General features: G+C 37.5%; 1 protein-coding gene across 1 annotated transcript in view; it reads right to left on the bottom strand.

The window, feature by feature from the left end:
* Positions 1-1,886: 1,886 nt before the first annotated feature.
* The window catches only part of PACRG (parkin coregulated), a 245,266-nt gene continuing 226,996 nt past the window's right edge, over positions 1,887-20,156 (bottom strand). Inside the window, exon 5 of the mRNA XM_026846070.1 lies at positions 1,887-2,356. Coding sequence (XP_026701871.1) covers positions 2,196-2,356 — 161 coding nt within the window. The 3' untranslated portion in view covers positions 1,887-2,195. The remainder of the gene's footprint in view (positions 2,357-20,156) is intronic.

The following is a 20,156-nucleotide window of genomic DNA, read 5'->3' as shown; positions in this document are numbered from 1 at the left end:
TGAAAGGTGGCCTGGGATTATTCCTTTTATGAAGGGCCTGATTTGTGTCTGAGCTGAATAACTCAGCTCCCTCCAAGTGGCAGTCCTCCAGCACACTTTGTACTCACGGGAAACCTGCAATGCCACAGTAACCAAACCCATAGGTGCCAGTAAGTGAAACAGTATGGCTCGTGGGAGCCAGGGACCATGCAGGATAGCTGAGGGGAAACAGGGATAAACTGTAAGTGAAGGCTAAGCTTATAGTACCAGAGTGGCTGTGTAGAAAGGTATTTTGGAAGAGGAGATGTTGCCTTAGCCCCTGCTGTGGTATCCTGTTAGACTCTGTGCTGCATGGTTTGAAGACAAAGTGTTGAGTTTCCAAGACACGGGCCTACAACCAGGCTTCACCTTCCTTTCTGATGGGGAGGTGAAAGATTTACAGATAACCCACACATGAGGCAGCATATTGGGTGTGCTTATCTATCATAGATGTGCGTTAGTCACAGGATAGACACTGCCTAAACTCTAGAGACTTGAGGGAAGCCCTGGAAATTCGTCAAAGAAAATTCAGAAAGAACCAAAAAACAAATAGAAAAGCAAGGTCTCTGAAGGCTGGGAAAAAAGCACACCTGCAGCAGCCATGCCTAAACTGGGGACTAGTGAGCATTTGTGGTCAGTGGCATCACTTGATGCTGCAGTTCCTCAAAGAGGCAAGAAGAGTAAAAATCTTCCTCTTAACTTTTTTCTCAATTACAGGAAAGATAAGAAAGTAAAAGAAAAAAAAAAATCCTCAAGCTGAAGATTCCACAGAACAGAAAAAGGCAAGTCTAATGTCAGTCTAACGACAGATCTAGCTCAAAGTTTCAGCAGGTGCGAAGGTGCTCCCCACACTTCCAGTACATACCCAAGAAAACAGGGCAGCTTAGGGGCTCTGTCTCACACAGGGAAGTCTTGTAGGGTGTGAATATGGATGTGGATCAGCACTTGGAAAAAGTCTCATGGGTCTAACACCAGAGTGCATTTTGAGCTCTAACAGTTACAGAGAAACACTTGAAAGTGCAACTTGCATATATTTAAGAGCTTTAAGAAACCAGAATAAAACCAAAATGAGCCTGAAGACTGCACTTTTAAAAATCTCATGCTTTTTAGACAAAGCTCGTATCTCTTGATAGGTATTGAACTGACTCAATGTTTTTAAATGGCTGCCCTTGAGAATTGGAAAACTTGTTTTATTTTTCATGCGTTTATTCCATAGAAATGCTTAAAAAGCAATAAAGTCAATCTCAATAGCATTGCTTAAATCCATGATTACATCAGTTTTGTGTTGTGGATATGCAGAAAGAAACCGAGTAGGAAATTCTAATTACACTGTTTGCACACATGTATACCATAGTAGCAGAAAAGAAACAGCAACCTTGCAGTTACAAAACCCCCCAACAGTGCCCTTTAAAAACATACGTGTATATTCTGTGTTTATCTAGATTAACAGTGTCACTGGGGCTTGATACACTGTGTACACTTCATCTTCCATATGATTTATTGAAGATCTGTCTGGGCTTTTTTTCTTCAAAACTGGTTGTGCCTGATGTCTGCCAAGAAGAACCCAAATTTCATGAAAAGCTAAACACCTGGAAGCTGAGATCAGGAGTGTGTAAGAAACACGAATTAATTTTATGACAGTGCTTTATAATGGACCATATAAATTTTCCCACTGTAATTGGTATATACGTTCAACAGTTTTATTCTGTGTCAGTGCACATTAGTCGGCACAGCTGCTAGAGAGGCATTGCTGAACTGGTGTTTCTCTTCCATGACAAACACCTATTAAGCAGTCAGCATAAACTCTTCTTGTTACAGCCTCTGACATCACCCTCAGGGCAAGCGGACACAGAACAGCAATTGCTGAATTGCGTATGAAAATTATAGTTTTATTGTCTATACAAGTGAAGGTTTAACTCCGATTCCTGCTCGAGTCAGCTCTGTTATAAAGGAGCGATTCTTTCAGGGAACAAACAAGCACAGTACACCATTGTAATCAAAGGAACAGGCACTATTTATGTATTGGAAAGCCTTGTTCACAATAGTGCTAACACTCTAATGCCCCAGAAGCCACTATTTTAGCAGCTGTAGAGAAAAAAAGCATGACTAATAAGATACCATACAGAGTCAGATACAGTTTTTTAGAACACAAATGGAATCATCCCATTTTATACAACTCAGTTTAATATGCACGACTCATAAGTAGGGATCATGTATTTAATGTTTATATAAGCAGTTTCTCCACCGCAGCGTTCAAAGGCTTCCAGTGTCTCTTGAATCAGATCTCCAACATTTTCACGCTTCTGCTGGCTGTACTCTATCCCATCGCCTGAATTAACTGTTTAATAAAATAAAATAAAAAACAAAACAAAACAAAACAACAAGAATGACATTAAAGTTAATATTATGCTTTGAAATAATGACACAGGAAATTGCAATTGCTGGACAGTCACTGTGCCTCTATTATTAACTTTGCTCTCTAACATGAAACACAGCAGAATTTGAAAACATGATGGTTTTGGTATCTCTTTAAGGCTCTGCTCAGGCTCTGACTTTGTATGCCTTCAAAATTTGTTTATGTATGCATTAGTTCAGTATCTAAGCAAAAATCCTAATAAAAATAAAGGAAACATTCTTTTATAAGATAAAGAAGGACTCTCACTTACACAAGTTGTTTCTTAAGACCGCTACTTCTTTATTTCTAACATTTCTTATTTAGGACAAAATTGTACTGCCAGACGCATAAACACTTATCTACAAAATGTTACTTCAGCTAGACTTGTTATGATTTGAAATCTTAACTAGGTATTCTTTTGGGATTGTTCCATGTTAGACATCATATTCACACACTTATCTTGTTTCTGATAGAAACATGTGGCCTAAAAGAGATATTTGGAGTATAACATGGCACTCATTCAATTTCTGCTCCCTGAAAAATGTGCAAAATTGTCAATGTCAAAAGGACAAATTATTGCAGCCCTCAGACGCAGTAACATTTACTGCTGATGTCTCCAACATGGACTAGCAAGGGCGACACACACTCCCATACACACATCATAATTCTTTAAAAAAATCAGTGTGAAAAACTCTCACAAAAAAAATACAAGAATAAGAAATAACTTCACCTGCAATGAATCTGAGAGTTTTAAAGAAGGAAAATATATTTAATTTTGTTTTAAAACAATATTCTGAAAACTATCTTAATATGGTTATATTCCAAGACAGGTATCAAAAATAATTTGGTAGGAGCATACTGTACTCCGATCAGGTGCGGTGCAGTGGCCAGGTGGAGCAGCTCTCATGCTGCTGTAGGGTAGTACACTGTCGGGTGGCAGTGTGCCCATGTCACACATTCAGCATCCCAAACAACGCTGCTTGCTTATTGACACTCTCAGCCGGCCAGCAAAGAACACATTTGTCAAGACAATGCAAATTCTTGGGTAGTGTCTGCCTTTCACATTAGAAACATGGTGCACACAAAGTCAAGGGTAGATTTTGCTCCCACTGCTGCCTCCACATCCCCAGGCTGGTGGGTTGTAGATGTACAACTGCAGCCATCCTCATGTCCTCTCCTGGATCTAAGCCCAAGGACTGAGATTTAAAGTTTGTGAATTTGTTACCAGTAAAAACTGAAGAAGCATGTTCATGAAGAAAGAGCGGATGAACACAAGTAAAAATCATCATTTTGCTGAATTTTCCTGTAAAATATCTGCTTGCACTCTAAGTTAATTATGTGTATATCAGTTTTCCAAGCTCCTTACACACATTTGTGTCACTTTGCTTTTTGTAAAATGTTTACACAAACACAGATGTGACATAAAAGGAGTGGGCTTCTAAGTGGAAAGGCAGTGAATTTTTTGTGGTGATTACTCTTAAGCACACAAATGCTTTCCTACGTATTAAATGTTTTTCATATGAGAAGACAGGGCTGTGACATCAAAATTTACTGCAGTGAATTTACTGTAATGTCAGAAACAGATTATGAGAGTGCACAGAAAACACCAAGAGCTATTAAAGAAAAGGACTTATACAAAACACTAATGCAAAAAGAAAAGCACATCTCAATTGAGCGCAATTTAGACTAAGCATGGTTTGCTCTTGCAGAAAGTAACTGAGATCAGCAGTGCCTCATCACCTTTGTTGCATCTACACTGCCAGCACTCCCCAGAATACCTGGAGGTATTTCTGATTTCATCGGTTTGAGCAAAGGAAACCCTGAACCTTGACCTAAGTCTTGGCAAATATGTAAAGGAATTACTGACTTTCCAACCATTTGTCTATTATCTGTAATTTTAAGCCTACACACATGCTCTGCTAATGAGCTTACACAGCTTTCATCATTCTTTCAAAGAAGTAGTAAAAAAATCACCTCCCTGGAAGTAACAGTGATACACTGCTAAGCAAGTTTGGAGGAAACCAACATGACACCGTGATAATGCTGGTAGAATCACAGAACCATAGAATCATTTAGGTTGGAAAAGACATTTAAGATCATTGAGTCAAATCATTAACCTAGCATTACCAAGTCCACCACTAAACCACGTCCCTAAGCACCACATCTACACATCTTTTAAATACCTCCAAGGATGGTGACTCAACCACTTCCCTGGGAAGCCTCTTCCAGTGCTTGACAACTCTTTCAGTGAAGAAATTTTTTCTGTATTCAATCTAAACCTCCCCTGGTGCAACTTGAGGCCATGTCCTCTTGTCCTGTCACTTGTTACTTAGGAGAAGAGACTGACTCCCACTTTGCTACAAACTCCTTTCAGGTACTTTTAGAGAGTGATAAGGTGTCCCCTCAGCCTCCTTTTCTCCAGCAGAGGTATCTTCCAGAATCCCACGTTACAGTCTTCATTATAGAGCATAGTCTGTACAATAAATGATGCCCTAGATGCTTGACTAAAAGGTGCCTAAGAGAATGAGGCACTGATAAAGGAAATAGTCTGCAAGGGAAGTTTAAATGTGTGATGTGCAGACCATCATTGCAAGTTTTTTTTTCCTACAGACCATCTGTGCTATATGAAGGTCTGTATCCTCAAGACAGCCATAATTCACATTAATGTCACGACACAAAATATAACCAACAATACCAGAAAAGTCACCTCCTAAGTACTAAAATAGTTATCCCATGCAGTTATAGGAATTAACAAATCTTTCAGACAAAAAAGTTAATCATTAATCCAACAGGACAACATCCACTAAAGGGATGAGTCAGGATGATCTGCCCAGTGCACCTAAGGGTAAATATCTAGTCATAATAACAATGAGGATTAGTTGGAAAATACGAGCTACTGAAGTATAGCGGTCTCAGCGTGCTCTTCTCTGGTTTGACTCTACTTCCAAGTTAGTTTCCTTGAGAAGCCAACGTCAGCCTCAAAAATATTGCATATGTAAAGTGTGAACAAGGATCTGATCCAAGCTCTTTATGAAGTTGTCCTTTATGAAGGAGAATAAATCAACATGAAAATGCTAGGAAGCACATTTGTCATATCTTTGTCTCAAAGTGAAATGTCTGGCAAATTCAGCATGCATCAAAACCTCTTTTTGGAGCAAATGTTATTTCTGTGTTTAGAAGAAACACATTGAAGCAATACTAACAGATCTAGAGGATTAGAATCAGGAAAAGATCTCATTTACCTTTCTGGATCAAAAAGTTAGTTCCCGGTCTCCTAAATCACGCACCAAGAGTTTCACAGTGCTTAAAAGTGAAGTGAAAGGTTTAGCACCTGTCAGGACCTGTGTTAGCTGGTGAAATCACCCAGCACACCAAGGCCAGGAGCGGCACTCCCTGCCCTGCTGTCAGTTCAGCCGGTGCCAGCTGCTACTGCTGAGGAAACCCTGCTCAGACCCTCAGGGACTGAACTCGGTGCTTGGCAAGGAACACGGGTGGATTTGAATTCTGCTTGAAAACATGGTTTGTATTTGAGTCTAGCCATGCTTCTGTTCATGAATCAGGATATTAAAGAAATTCTAGTGTTATTTGTATTCCATCTCATTTCATTTTAAAATTTCACTAGGGTAATGCTACAAATACAAAACTGTATTGCATTCAAGAAAGACAATCAAGTTTCCCTCAGTGCATTAAGAGCTTGATAGGGCAGTTCTGAAGTCCTGAAGTGGACAAGAAAGGTAAACCAACCCTTAAAACTCAGTCAGATCTATTCTTATCTCTGAACATTTGTTAGCATCTGAAAGTGTCCAAGACATACTTTCAGTTTATTAGATTTCACTTCAAGGCAGGCCAGGTCTCAAATAGAGGGTTTTTTAATCCCCCAAATATGTCAAAGAATCTCTCTGTAAGTATCTCACAGATCCCAGAGCTTGCTTTTGGTGGTGGCTGTTCCCAAGGTTCTACCTCATGGAAAGCACAAATTAAAACCAGAGTTTTCATACACCTGTTGTTGTAGGGGTGCCATAGATCTTGGGATATTACAGTTACCCCAGATGTTAAATATCTGAGAAATGCTTAGTGTTAGAGGACAGAATAATACTTAAAAGAGATTTCTGAAGAGACTGTGAAGGAAGCCTGGTGTCCCAAGCTTAAGCAATGTTTTTAATCAAAATTGTAACTCAAAGTCTATTCCTTTTTATTTTTTACTGATGAAATTTTGAGAGCATATATACAGACATATATTTCAATTTGTTGTTTTAGAACATGTGGGTCCTAGCAGAAATATTAAACTGACTAGTTAAAAACAGACAGCTCTTGTATAACAGCATTTTTTGGGTGTACAAATCGATACCCAAAAACTTGCAAAGATAGGCATCATTTCTCCCTTTTTGAATCTTGGGAAACAGAGATACTGAAGGGTAAAGTGACTTGCTCCAAGTCATGGAAGGGATCAGTCACAAATCATGCTTTTTGACTTTATATTGTAGATGATTAAAGTACTATTTATGGTAAAATATGGTAAAAACAATTTTTAAGCTGCTCAGTTCATCCTAGTCAAACCAACAGGTATTTTCAGCAATTAAAATGATTACAGTAATCCAACACGCTATCCACTTAACTGAATAAGATTTTTACTTCAAAAAACCCAACAGTGATGGAATTGTAAAGTGCAGATATACTTCTCAGTATGGAATTGTATTTCTACAGAAAAGCCTGTCACAGAACAATATACAGTTAAGCAGTACAAACTAGCATTAAGATACTTTGCGGAAAATTTCAGGACTTTATCCTTTCTAGGAGTCAGAATCAGTACCAAGAAATAAATGGAAGCTGATTTCAGCTATAGATTGACATGCACGTGTGTCAGAGTTCACACTGCATAAATTCACTGCTCAGGTACAGTTCACATCTTAATTAATTTTTCAAAGTCCTCTTGTTAGGATTAGTTTAATTGTTGTAAAAGATGTTGGCTTCCTGACCAGAGTGGAAATGAAAGCCCCTGATGAGTCAGTGCAGTGGGAGGGAGGAGGGCTCCTTTGCACCGCTCCTCTCACTGTGACTCAGAACTGTGCTTTCAAATTGTCAGCTCCAGGAAGGATGAGGTAGTTCGGTCTCCCTGTTCATTTAATTGAAAGTCTGTGAAAAGTCATAGGCTAAGGCTCTAAAATCCTCCTGTCTGCTAAGAAACAGAGGGACACTGACAGTTCATTTCATTCAAGTGAAGGAAGAGCCATCAGGAGGTTATGGCTTCTGGTCGTCACTAACCCAGACAGAAAACCCCGTGTTCCATTCCTGAAGGCTCAGAGCAACGTGAACACCAGTTTTGCATGTTTCTTAGGACATGTCTACATTATGTGCACACAGGAGTGCAAACTGGCCTCAGGCAGGCTGGTGCCAAAGAAAGAGCATTGGCTCATAGAGCAATTTATGTCGGAAGGAACCTTTGGAGCCATCTAGTCCAAATGCCCTGCTCAAAGTCAGCTCCATTTTCAAAGCTAGGTCAGGTTGCTCAGGGTGAAATAGCTGAAGTTGCTCAGCGCAGAGTAATCCCAGAACAAGAAAGGGTGCAGAGATCCCCTTGAGCTGGCAGAGCTTTTCACCAGCCATTTCAAATGTGACGGAGGTGCTACTCCTTAAATATTAAAATCTATCTGGCAAAAGACAATTTGCTGAAGTTACAAACTTCATAGGGAGAATTATTTTCTGTTTTGATACAAAACAAACCTAAACTTTTGGCATAGTAACAGGTTCTAACCTGCATATATAACGTTGCTTTTGGAAGCTTACCATATACTGAAGAAAGAGTCACAGATTTGACTGAAAAATTAATAAAATCTCATTAGCACCCTGAGTTGAAACTATGAACATATTAAAAAAATATATAACATGTATCTTTCAAAGTACATTAAAGCGGAAAGTTCTAATATACTTTACGGAGGCCAAATCTTTGATAATGCACAGACCTGTTTTTTCTGACACTATTAACACTCAGAGTTCCTTGTCTCTTGCTTTACTTGGCTGTTCCTTCTATTTTTCATCACTACTGATGCGTGTTTATCACTTTACCATGCTACAGTACTGCAAACACTGGAGAAGAATGTTTCAATCCAAGAAGAAAACATGTATGCTTTGAATTTTAAAATAACACCAATATAGAGACATTTCTGCTCACCATAAGTCTTAGCAAAAAACCAATTTTATACTTTTGATATAAATCAGCTAGGTATTACCTAAATAAGATGCTTCCAAGATATCCTTAATTCTCATTGAAGACATTTTGCTTTAGCATATAGATTCTTTCTATAGTTGTCTTTCATATGCAACTAGCTTTTAGTTATTTCATAAATTAGCATTTATTTTAAAATGTAAGTGCTGTTACTATAAATACTATTCAGAAAGTCAACAATTCAGTAAGTGGAGGAAGTGCTCTGATTGGAAAGGAAACATTTGACTGACTTACAATGTTTTACTAATGATGTAAGCCTACTAGAGATAGCTGTAACTACTTGTAAATTGCTGCAGTATAAAAAAACCTCAAAATCAACAATCCAAAAATCCTAACTGAAAATGAGCCAAGACAGCAGCTGTTATCACAGTTTTCCATTTCCAGGAAATGTTAGCAACATCAATGTAATCCATTCTAAGCCCAGACTTTTTTTTTTTAAAAAAACCATTTAATAGAAGTACAAAAATGAAAAAGAAATCACAGATTTTGTAACAAATTATATTAGCAAACATATTTGTCCAATGAGGGAAAAAAAAGAAATCATATTATTGTATTATTTTTTCCTCTGTAAGTACTTAAACTTCTCCAATAAATTTAGACTTTGAAGTTTGCCTATGTTTGTGCTATTGATCAATATCAAACAAAGTAGTAGTAAATAATCTTAGATAAACAGCATGCTCAACAGGGGAACAGAAACCAGAGCCTGAGATCTCTGTGGCCTTGGTGCACTGTTTACTGTTGCAAAATAATACATTAGGTCAAAATTGTGCTTGAAGTGCAGCAAGAGTTGCACCACTTATGTGAGTCTGATGTTCTTCCAATTATTTTGGACGTATATAAGCTAGTACAAAGTAAATACCGGGTTTTAGCTGGAAATCATGTTTGTGTGTGCAAATTTTCATAACTTTCCTGGACTGGTGTGAAATACATTTGCTTGTCACACTATTTTCTCATCCAAATCTAGCATGATTAATGCAAAAATAATTAAAATGAAGGAAAACCATTTTTTTGGTATATGTGGAATAAACATAATTTATTTTAAAAATTAATTCAAAGTAACAAAGCTGAAAGTCCCAAAATGCTTTAAATATCACTGATTTCTGTATTAAATGTAATACTGCAACAGTCGATTTTTAACACTGAGTTCATTCATACCTAAACTCAAGATGCTTGACAATCCATCCTCCTTCCCCTCGACGAAGATTTTTATTTATGTAACTAAAATGCTTTTGAGGGAAAGCCCTAGGTTTTTCTTTACAAGCAAAAAGCTCACTCATTCATTACTTTCTGTTAATAGCTGTTGATGTGTTTGTGTATCTGTCCCGTACTAATGGAATTTGTTGTGTCTAAATTCACTGTTCAGAACCAGTACCATTTAAGGACCCTATTTAGCATAGCTTGCCCATCAAAAATTTCACTGACAACTAAATTAATTCAATGACTGCTTTCATAACTTTGTGACAAAAGGGTGAGGCCTTTACTATCATTGCAATGCAACCATATAAATAATAGGTCAATGCATTAAAAATTTCCCGTCAAAGTTATGAGAGCAAATTGCTAGATATGCCTATAAATTACTGGATATGCCTGAAGTTGACGGTTTTCTACTTTTTCTGTTCCCTAATTAACCAAAATAAACAAGAACCCAAAGTCAACTGAGTATTTTAGCAGTGATTTGAGAATGGACAAGGAGATGAAAGCTATGAATGACTGTGTGGATTTGCCAAGATTTCTTTCATTGCTGTGGGACATGGACAGAATTTATGCACTTTAAAGGACAGCTAGCACTGAAGCTGGAATGTATAATTTTATCATCAAGCCAGACAGAAAGGAACACCATGGTCCCCCAGATATCTCTCTTATGAGGGTCAGGATATCTCCTTCTGTCATCTCTTTACATTTTTTAAATATATATATTTTTTAAAGTAAATTGAGTAATCTGATTACTGTTTCTTTCTGTGTTTTTTCAGTTGGATCAATGCATGTAGTAGATAAGAAAAAAAACAACCAAACCTTCCCAAGATATGAATTTGCATTCTTTTTATGAAGAACGGGAAGGACATAAAAATAAATACTTATCAAAAGCTAGGTAACAGCTCTGTATTTTACATTAAGAAAAGCATACATTTGAATTTATAACAGCTTTTCAAGCAAACAGAAAAAAGCCAATTTTTAGACAACTAAAATGTATTATAATGTGTAGTCTTTACTATCAAGAACATAAAACATTTAAAAAAGAAAGAAAATTGTGTCCCCTATGTGTGGTGTTTCTGCAGATTCACAGCTTTTGAATTGTGAAAGTTGAAGCCTTTTGAAAGCAATATAGGAACTGCACATACACCACATGCAGATTTTTTTTTTTTTTTTTTTTTTTTTTTTTAAGTTTTAGGAATCTCTCGCAAAACTATCTCTTATCTTTTCCAACATTTTTCCTGCATTAAGTGTGAAAAAAGATAAACGAATAAGAAAAACTATTTCATTAGTGACTAACTGGAGAACGCTCACCCTTGTCTAAATTACACCTGTACCTTCTGTTGCTTGACCTGTTATTCAAAAGGGCCCTAAGTATGAAAAAAGCAAGAGTCTCAGCAGCATCCAGCCCAACTTGCTGAATCCCTGAGATCTTCTCACATCAAAGTCAGTTTCATACAAGAAGCTGTAATGCTTTGGGAAATAAAATTACATGAAGAAAAGCCAATATGTCAGGATATAGAAACATATTCTTCAGTCTTCAGAAGTAATGCTTGAAGAGACTGTATGTTGATACGCAATGAAGACACTCCTGTATTCTGTGGCACACAGTTTAGTGAGGACAAACTACCACTAGCAATGAGACCACAGCTGAACAAAAAGGAAGTACTGTAGGTGGTCATCCCAAACACTCAATCTTTGCATCTTTTTGTGCCATTTTAAATTATTAAGTAGTAAGCTGAAGGAAGAGCATTCAAGAGTTCTTCAAATCTTGTTCTGACCTAAGCTAATTTTGAAAATATTATTTTAAATATTGGCATTTAAATATCTTCCTTCAGAGAACCCTTTAGCACTTTTTACTGTTACTAAATGAACTGAGAAACCATATATTTCTCTGAACACGTATTTCTCCTGAGATAATATATCAGTGAAAGGGAGGTTGATTTGTGGCATGTTGTGAAAATGCATAACCCATCTCAATGGTTACTAAAAGTCAACCATCTCAGGTACGACTGCTTATTTGCCTTGCTTGCCTTCAAGACTGCAGGGACTCAAATTGTGGAGTGTGCTGATACTGTGAGCTCCTAAATTATCTGCTATTTTCACTCATTCGAAGAAACACTTTGCTGAATTTATAAAAAAAAAAGGAACTGAACTGCAATGACAGTTAACAGTAAAAAATGCTATTGATAACATCAGTGGCATGTACAAAGACAGAAGATATTTGCACATGCTTTTCCAGTAACCTGACCCAGTACAAAGACCACCTACTGAGATTTAGCAGACTCTTGCAATACACAGCAAACCCTTTTGTTTTGCCACTTATGCAACTTTTATAAGATTACTTCCTTTACTATCCAATATAAAATCATTATTTACTATGCCACTATAGGTATCATAGACTCTAGACTGTGGTTTTTAAAATGTACACCTAACTTTTTCACAAAGGGATTGCAGTATTGTTATTGAAACACAAGCATTTTAGTGATGCTTAAATACGTTTGTAACAAAGAAGTAATTGCACACAAGAACTGTGTATAAAAACAGTATGATGGGAAATGGTTAGCAGTTTATTTGAGATAAAACAATTATTAATATATATTACAAAATATTAAGAGAAAATAATTTTTAATATATTAAAAATATATTTTTATTATGCTTTATTACTTCTGTTCATCATTTTAAGAAAACGGTGGTGTTCCAGTAAAAATTGTTAATGCAAAATGTTTTTTCCCATTCCAGATAGTATATTTCTGAACAAATAAAAAGCAGTTATAGGTCCTAGCTATAGGAGAAAGAATTAAGAGAATATTTTTCTAATTTACAGTGTCCATCATACAATTTTATTGTTGGCATGTATAAGTATAGGGAAAAAAAATTGTGCTATTTCTCACATTGCTTAAACCTGAAGAACTACAGTCATCCATAAGCATATGATCTCTTAAGGCCATACTTGTTTTTACACATTTACTGAAAAAGACCTTTAAACTTATCTATCCTGGGACTATGTGAAGAAACAAAAATGGCTTTTCTGCATGTAAACAGGATACATGACAGGCTCAGCAGGGTAAATTGGACCCGTCTTACCATTGGTAATACCTTTACAATATCTGTATGGGTGCCTTCTGTAGAAAACATCCAACCACTAACAACACAGCACTTCTAGTTCAGTCTCTAATACTTTTATTACTACCCTTTCGCTTTATTACAAAAGCAGTGAACCTGAACAGTAAAGCTTGAAAAAGAATCTTTTCTTCTCAGGTGGATTTGTATTTGCTTGTCCTAAATGGCTGCAAATATCATGTATCTATAGGCTGGTGGCAGTGTATTAGTTACAGTAAATCCATCTCCCTGTCAGTGGTCATTTGAGTGTTTGCTATCCTGACACTTGCTATGCCAGAGTCTTAAGGTATATGATCAGCAATTTTGTGATTTGGTATTCTCCAGCCAATCCTCACATTATAAGGCAAATATTATCACTTACATTCTCCAACACGAAACTAAAGCATGCTACATTTTGTAATTGCAATCTTAACTTTTTATTAATCATTCATTCATTCATTCATCTTCCAGCCCTTTCAGACCAGGTTCTTGACAAATCTACAACTATTCCGCTTCAGAAGAAAAACGGCTCATATACACAAACACGCATGCATGTCAGGACAGGGAGGAAGACACAAAAGAAGAAATGATATGGCTGAATGCTCTTGGTCAACTCAGGCTAGCCTAGGGGATTCTAATTAATAGCCAAGAAAACACTTAAATAGCATGGCAGAGCACAATGTGTTTGAATATTTATGTTTGCATTTTTATGTATTATAATCATAGAACCATAGAATGGTTAGGTTGGAAGGGACCTTAAAGATCCCCTAGTCCCAACCCCCCTGCCATGGGCAGGGACACCTTCCACTAGACCAGGTTGCTCAGAGCCCCGTCCAGCCTGGCCTGAACACTGCCAGGGAGGGGGCAGCCACAGCTTCTATGGGCAACCTGTGCCAGTGTCTCACCACCCTCACAGTAAAGAATTTCTTCCTTATATCTAATCGAAATGTACCCTCCTTCAGTTCAAACCCATTACCCCTTGTCCAATCACTACATGTCCTCACAGAAAGTCCCTCCCCACCTTTCCTGTAGCCCCCTTTAAGTACTGGGAGGCCGCTATAAGGTCTCCCCAGAGCCTTCTCTTCTCCAGGCTGAACAACCCCAACTCTCTCAGCCTGTTCTCATAGGGGAGGTGCTCCAGCCCCCTGATCATCTTTGTGACCTCCTCTGGACCAGCTCAAGAAGGTTCATGTCCTGCTTATGCTGGGGCCCCCAGAGCTGGACACAGGACTCCAAGTGGAGTCTCAAGAGAGCAGAGCAGAGGGGAGAATCCCCTCATTCAACCTGCTGGCCATACTTCTCTTGATGCAGTCCAGGGTACGCTTGGCTCTCTGGCCTGTGAGCACACATTGTTGGCTCATAAAGAAGAATGAAAGTAAAAAGCTGTCAACAAAATTCTTCTCTGTCAACTTAAATATGCTGTCTCACACTTGGATGATCTGAGAATCATGCACACATTATAACTTGCTTTACGTTAATAACAGTGAAATGACCATTCCTATGAAGGAAAGTAATGAGGTTTTTTTCAGATACATTTGGGACACAATGAAAAGATAACCTGGAAGACAGCATGACTGATATCTAAGCAGGACATTACTTCAAGTCAGGACTAATACTCTCTTGCAGTTTTCCTGGAATGCTTATTGTTCAGTGGATTGGTGAGCCTCCAGAGGAAAGGGAGAAGTAACACCTCACAGAATTCCTTTATTGCCTCTCTCCAACAGGCTACAGATGGCTGTTTCACCTCCTATATTGTTTAATGCTAATGGCTTCAGTGAGTTTACAGGTCTCTGATCCAACTCTGTAGCTGCAGTGCTTAATTGATACCCATGGAAGCACTACCTGAAGAGTAACAGAAAACTCTGCTTCGGAAAAAATATTCTTAAACATTTTTTGGACAACAGCAGATAGTGCAGAATGATGACTTTTGAAGGAAACTATGGGATGTTATTTTAATGGAAAAGAATAACATACACCGAGGAGTGATTGAAGGAGCTGGGACTGTTCAGTTTGAGGAGGAGAAGGCTGAGGAGAGACCTCATCACTCTCTACAACTACCTGAAAGGACACTGTAGAGAGGTTGGTGCTGGTCTCTTCCCACAGGTAATTATTGACAGAACAAGAGGGAATGGCTTTAAACTCCAACAGGGGAGGGTATTAGGAAAAAAAAAATTCACAGAAAGAGTGTTCAGACAGTGGAATAGGCTGCCCAGGGAGGTGGTGGAGTCACCATCCCTGGATGTGTTTAAGGGTCGTTTAGATGAGATGCTGGGGGATGTGGTGTAGGGGAGAACTTTGTAGAGTAGGGCTGGTGGTTGGACTCCATGATCCCAAGGGTCTTTTCCAACATGAATGATTCTGTGATTCTGTGATTCTAGTCTCCATAAATTCATGCAAGCAAAATTCTTCATGAGTCACCAAGACATTTCATCACTGAATGGTGATATCGGGAAAGGTCTTCCTGAATTACTCATCCTAGCACAGCCAAAGTTTATTGGGCATTTGACTGATAAGTAAAATAGACAATTCTTGTCCTGGGGACAAGAATGTGGACATGGGAGGAGTAGAAGACAAAGAAAAACAAAGGCTGAAAGTGGAGGAACAAAAGCCAAGGACATTCATTTGGCCAATTAATTTTCTTAAGTACGCTCCATAAAGTTTCTAATTTATATGAATATATACATCATGGATTAGCATAGTTATTTCATAGTGCAGTTTAAGGTACCACACTGGGTACCGATCGACATGTTATATCTGAGCCTGTTGAGTTTCCACTGCCATTTTGTGGCAAAACAAGGTGAAAAGGTAGATAGGCTTATCTGCACGTTTCTATCTAGGATCCAATATCTTTGCTCTACAGTTCTGAGTAAGAATCTCACCTACTTAGAAGTTTACTTTGGGAAATGATTAGAAGGGAATGTCAACCTTACTAATATAAATATAGTACTCCTTACAGGAATGTGTGCTATCAGCTTAAGTATTGACTTTTTAAGACAGAGGAGGCGTACTGAAGCTGTTACTAGTCCATGAGAGGAGAGGTACCAACAGCCTCCTAGTGCTTGAGACCTTTTTTCTGTTGTCTTCCTTCCTTTTAATTTTATGGATCAAAAATAGCATCATCCAGAGATCTCTTGCTGGTTTGGTAACATCCTCATTTTAGAGAGGCATACACTTTCCTCTCTCCTTAATATAAAAAACTGCTGAAGAGTCAATAAGTCATTTTAGGCATGCTTGTTATCATATCTAGTGCCTCAGACATCTGCCTCAACAACACTTGAAAGTGCTGATAGTTGTATGGCAGAGATTATAACCACTGTCACTGAATCCTCAGAAGTCATGGAAGAAGTCAGGCTAAAATCAGTTTACATATCCTCACTATTGTAATATATCCATATCTAGCAGCTTAGATGGCTTAAACAGGGACTATGATTCCACCTGTGTAGGGGGAATGTTACATTGAGATAAGAACTTGATTTAATAGGAAAGGAACCATAATAGCTCTCACAATTTTCAGGTAACAGACTGACTTGACTTCACACACCCATGGAAGACAACTGTGAAACCAGCCAGACAGAATTAGAGACACAGGGTAAGACACAACATCAGGGTATAAATCTCTTACAACCAGAATGGAAATTTCAGACCAAGTTAGGAATTGCAACACTTAATATTTGTCCCATGAGCTCTGCAGGACTGCACTAGGTAGGGCAGCACTAGACTCACCTCATGGCATAAAGTAGGAGTTACTTTCCCAAGTAGAGTGGCCAAGTGAGTGAAAGGCTGATCAGTGAGTCTCATAGAGGTCTCACAGTGGACTCCGTGGTCCCACAGAGGACTCCCAGTGAGTCTCACAGCGGGGAACAGCAAGCAGAACAATGTTTAAAATCTTGTTTTTCTCTTAGACTCAGATGTTTGCATCCACCCTGGAGCTATAGCTGAGAAGTTTTCCTGAGGTTAGATATCTATTGCCATTCCTTCTGGGTGAGGCTGAATGCTTTCTTTAAAAGCAACTTTTGCCACAAGACAGTAATGATACATGTTTCCCATGGATGTGTGTTGTTTTTCTGCTACATCACTTCATGATAATAATTCAGGTTTCCCACAAGATCTACCAGCTAAAAGACAGTATAAGCCGAGGTCTGTTTTGACACCTTGTATTTGTTGTACACCCTACCAATATTTTTCTCAGTATGGGCATAAATTTGGATCCCTCCCCTCTACCCAGATGCTTCTTTTTTTCCAGAAACTCTGCCACTTTTCCACTTCGATTGAATTTGTATAATGAGTTTAAAAGTTATGGGAGTTGAGGGTGGGGAAAGACTTGCAGAACAGAATAACCTTGTGACCTGTAAGTCTTGCATTCTTAAGATGGCAGGCAAAAAAATGAGCAAGGGCAGCAGTGGCCTCCTTCAATGTTATTGTATGAAAACGCAGTGGCAGAGCACCCTCTCAGGAAGCAGAACCACATCCAGCATCATTCAGACTATGCGGTTTCAAATCTACAACTTTCATCATTCAGGGAGATTTTACCAAATTATAAAATTCGTTATTCATGGAAAGAGGCTCTTTTGACCTCTGTGCTTATGATTTGGCAAGGAAGAAGCTGCAAGACAGACCTTTTGTTAGACTATGAACTTCTGCCAATGTTGTCAGAGAGACACAAAGTTTAGCACCTGAATCCAATTTTCAGCAGGTACCTGAGTGGGCCGATCCTGAGGCCTTACCAGTTCCCAAATGAAAACTGCATTGAATCAGAACATCTGTACACGAGGCTGGATACTTAAATGCCTAAATACAGATTTACATGAATATATCTACAGTGCCAAGTTTTAAGTGTTTTGACTTGAACTAACTTCCTAACAGATGGGTATTCTGCATCTATCTTCATTTATTTATGGCTGTTTATGTTTTTACAGATGTAATAACTGAACTAAAAGTGATACAAGCTTATTCCTTGTCGTTTTACTTATTTATATTGCAATAACAGTTAAAGATATGACTGTACCGCACAATCTATAGAAATTACATGAAGATGATAATCTTGTGTTGTACTCACAAAAGGTCATTCCAAATATTCAAGAAAAACTGCCATGACCATAAGGCAAAGTGAACAAACATAAATTAGATGTTGATCTTAACAAAAATAAACAAACCCAAAAACCTCTTTTTTTTAAAAAAAGGAGAAAATAAAGAGAAATAAAAAAAAGATAAAGTATTGAAGTATGTGTATTGAAAGCTCCAGAAAATGGAATTCAACAGAACTCATGAAACATTTCTCAATAAGATAAATCTCATGCTACATAAAATGCAGTTTGTGGTATCACAAGCAGATATAGGTCTGATTCAGGAAACTGTCATGCAAGCGTGTAAGTGATTACAAAATCAGAACTAAAGGGTGTTTATTTATATCAAAGCATTTCCTAACTAAAGAAGCAAGCAAGACAAGCATGTACAAAATATTAAGAACAGAAGGGCCTGCTTTCAGCTATATTCATGCCTCACCATGTAAATCAATGAGTTTCAGAAGACTAAATGAGTGACTTAGCTTTGCTCTTCCTACTACTCTGATTAATTAGCTTATTTTCAATACAAAAAAATTCGTAACTTTTTTTCACAGTACCAAAAGGACAAGAAAACAACAGCTGTCCATTACCCATCTAACTGGAAAAGGCACACGTGACCATGAAACACTGTGAGACTTCAGTAAGAAATGTCATGAGAAAGAAAATTTCTCAGCTTTGAAGTTGTATTTATTTATATGTAAGTTGTAATATCCAGGGAAAGCAGTTTGCTGTAATAATTTTCTTACATTACTGTAACATGTATTTTTAATGTACTGCTTTAACTACAACCATCTAAAGAAGATTCAGAAGATCATTACAGATGTCACATTTATTATACACCTTTATGTGCACTGTAACACCACTGCATTTGTATTGAGAAACCAGACCTGGAAGGAAAGACAAGGAAATTTTCCCACTAAATGATAAAGATGGTCTATTTCCATAAGCCAAGTAAATTTTTCAGGAAACATAAACTCAAAAAAATTATTGATGCAGAACAGTTTTTATCATATCAGCTGCAGAACTCCAGTGGGGAAAACAGAAAGGAGAAGCCCTCAGGCCACATTTTGTGTGACCTAATTCTTTCAAGGGTATGTTTCTGCAAATTTTTAGGAAGTGACAACACAAATGAGCGACAGTTCCCACCGTGATGTTTTCATGGAATCTCTGCACAACCTCCAAACAGCAGACTTTGCACCAACACCACAGTACATAGTTTTGTTGTAGAGTTTAATTACTTTTGGATGTAAATGAGCAGAAAAACAATTATCACACACCCAGCAGAAGAAATGGTTATGCTTCTATAAATTTCCGGTATTCTACTGCTGTGATTGTCAATTTAAAGTTTCGGTCTATATGCTGCTGCCAGTTAATGATTAGTCTACTACATTTTGGTGAAATTGCACTCCAGTCAAGGGAAATGAAGTAAAAAGATGAGGGAAAAAAGAAACTAATATTGTGAAAGTCTAATTAGAGAAGCAGAGCTAGTGCTGGACTTAGCTGTGATGAGGTTGTCTTTCTATTAAATTCAATACACTGAATTCAGTGAAAGCAAGATCAAATATTATGATTTGATTTTCATGGGTGAAGTGTTAATAGGAGCATGGATTAACTTTTTCCCCATGTTGTGAAACTGGTTTTATATTAATGCAAATCAGAATACAATCATTCTTCTCTCTGAGACTATATTTCTAAAATCTGTCCATTTACTTTCATAAGGATTAGTGCCGTGCAGTTTATTTTGAGGGAAATCACATTCCTTCAAGAAAGAACAAAATAATTCTTTTGACTTCAGAATCATCAGCAATATCCACTAGAACTTAATTTTAAGTTTCCTATGTCAGACAACCATTTCTTACTTATATGGTTTTAATTCATGCTTGTTTGTTTCTAAAGGAGTACTTGCAGCAAGTCAATGTGGTTTTCTTCTAACAACTTAAGAGCACATTTTAGCTATAGTTGATAAAAACTTAATTAAAAAATAATTCTTTAAGAATGTAATTGGATCCTATCTAAAAAATATATATATAGATATAGATATAGATAGATAGATAGATAGATAGATAGATAGATAGATAGATAGATAGATATACCCTGTATTTCTCCCCTAGAACATCTAGGTATCATAATATTTCACCCTTCCTCCAAAAGTATTAATGGGCAC

The sequence above is a fragment of the Athene cunicularia genome, assembly GCF_003259725.1.
Source record: "Athene cunicularia isolate RWA chromosome 3 unlocalized genomic scaffold, athCun1 chr3_part1, whole genome shotgun sequence".
NCBI lineage: Eukaryota > Metazoa > Chordata > Aves > Strigiformes > Strigidae > Athene > Athene cunicularia.
Note: the sequence above shows the minus strand (reverse complement) of the source record. Positions and strands in the feature narration are given on the sequence as shown.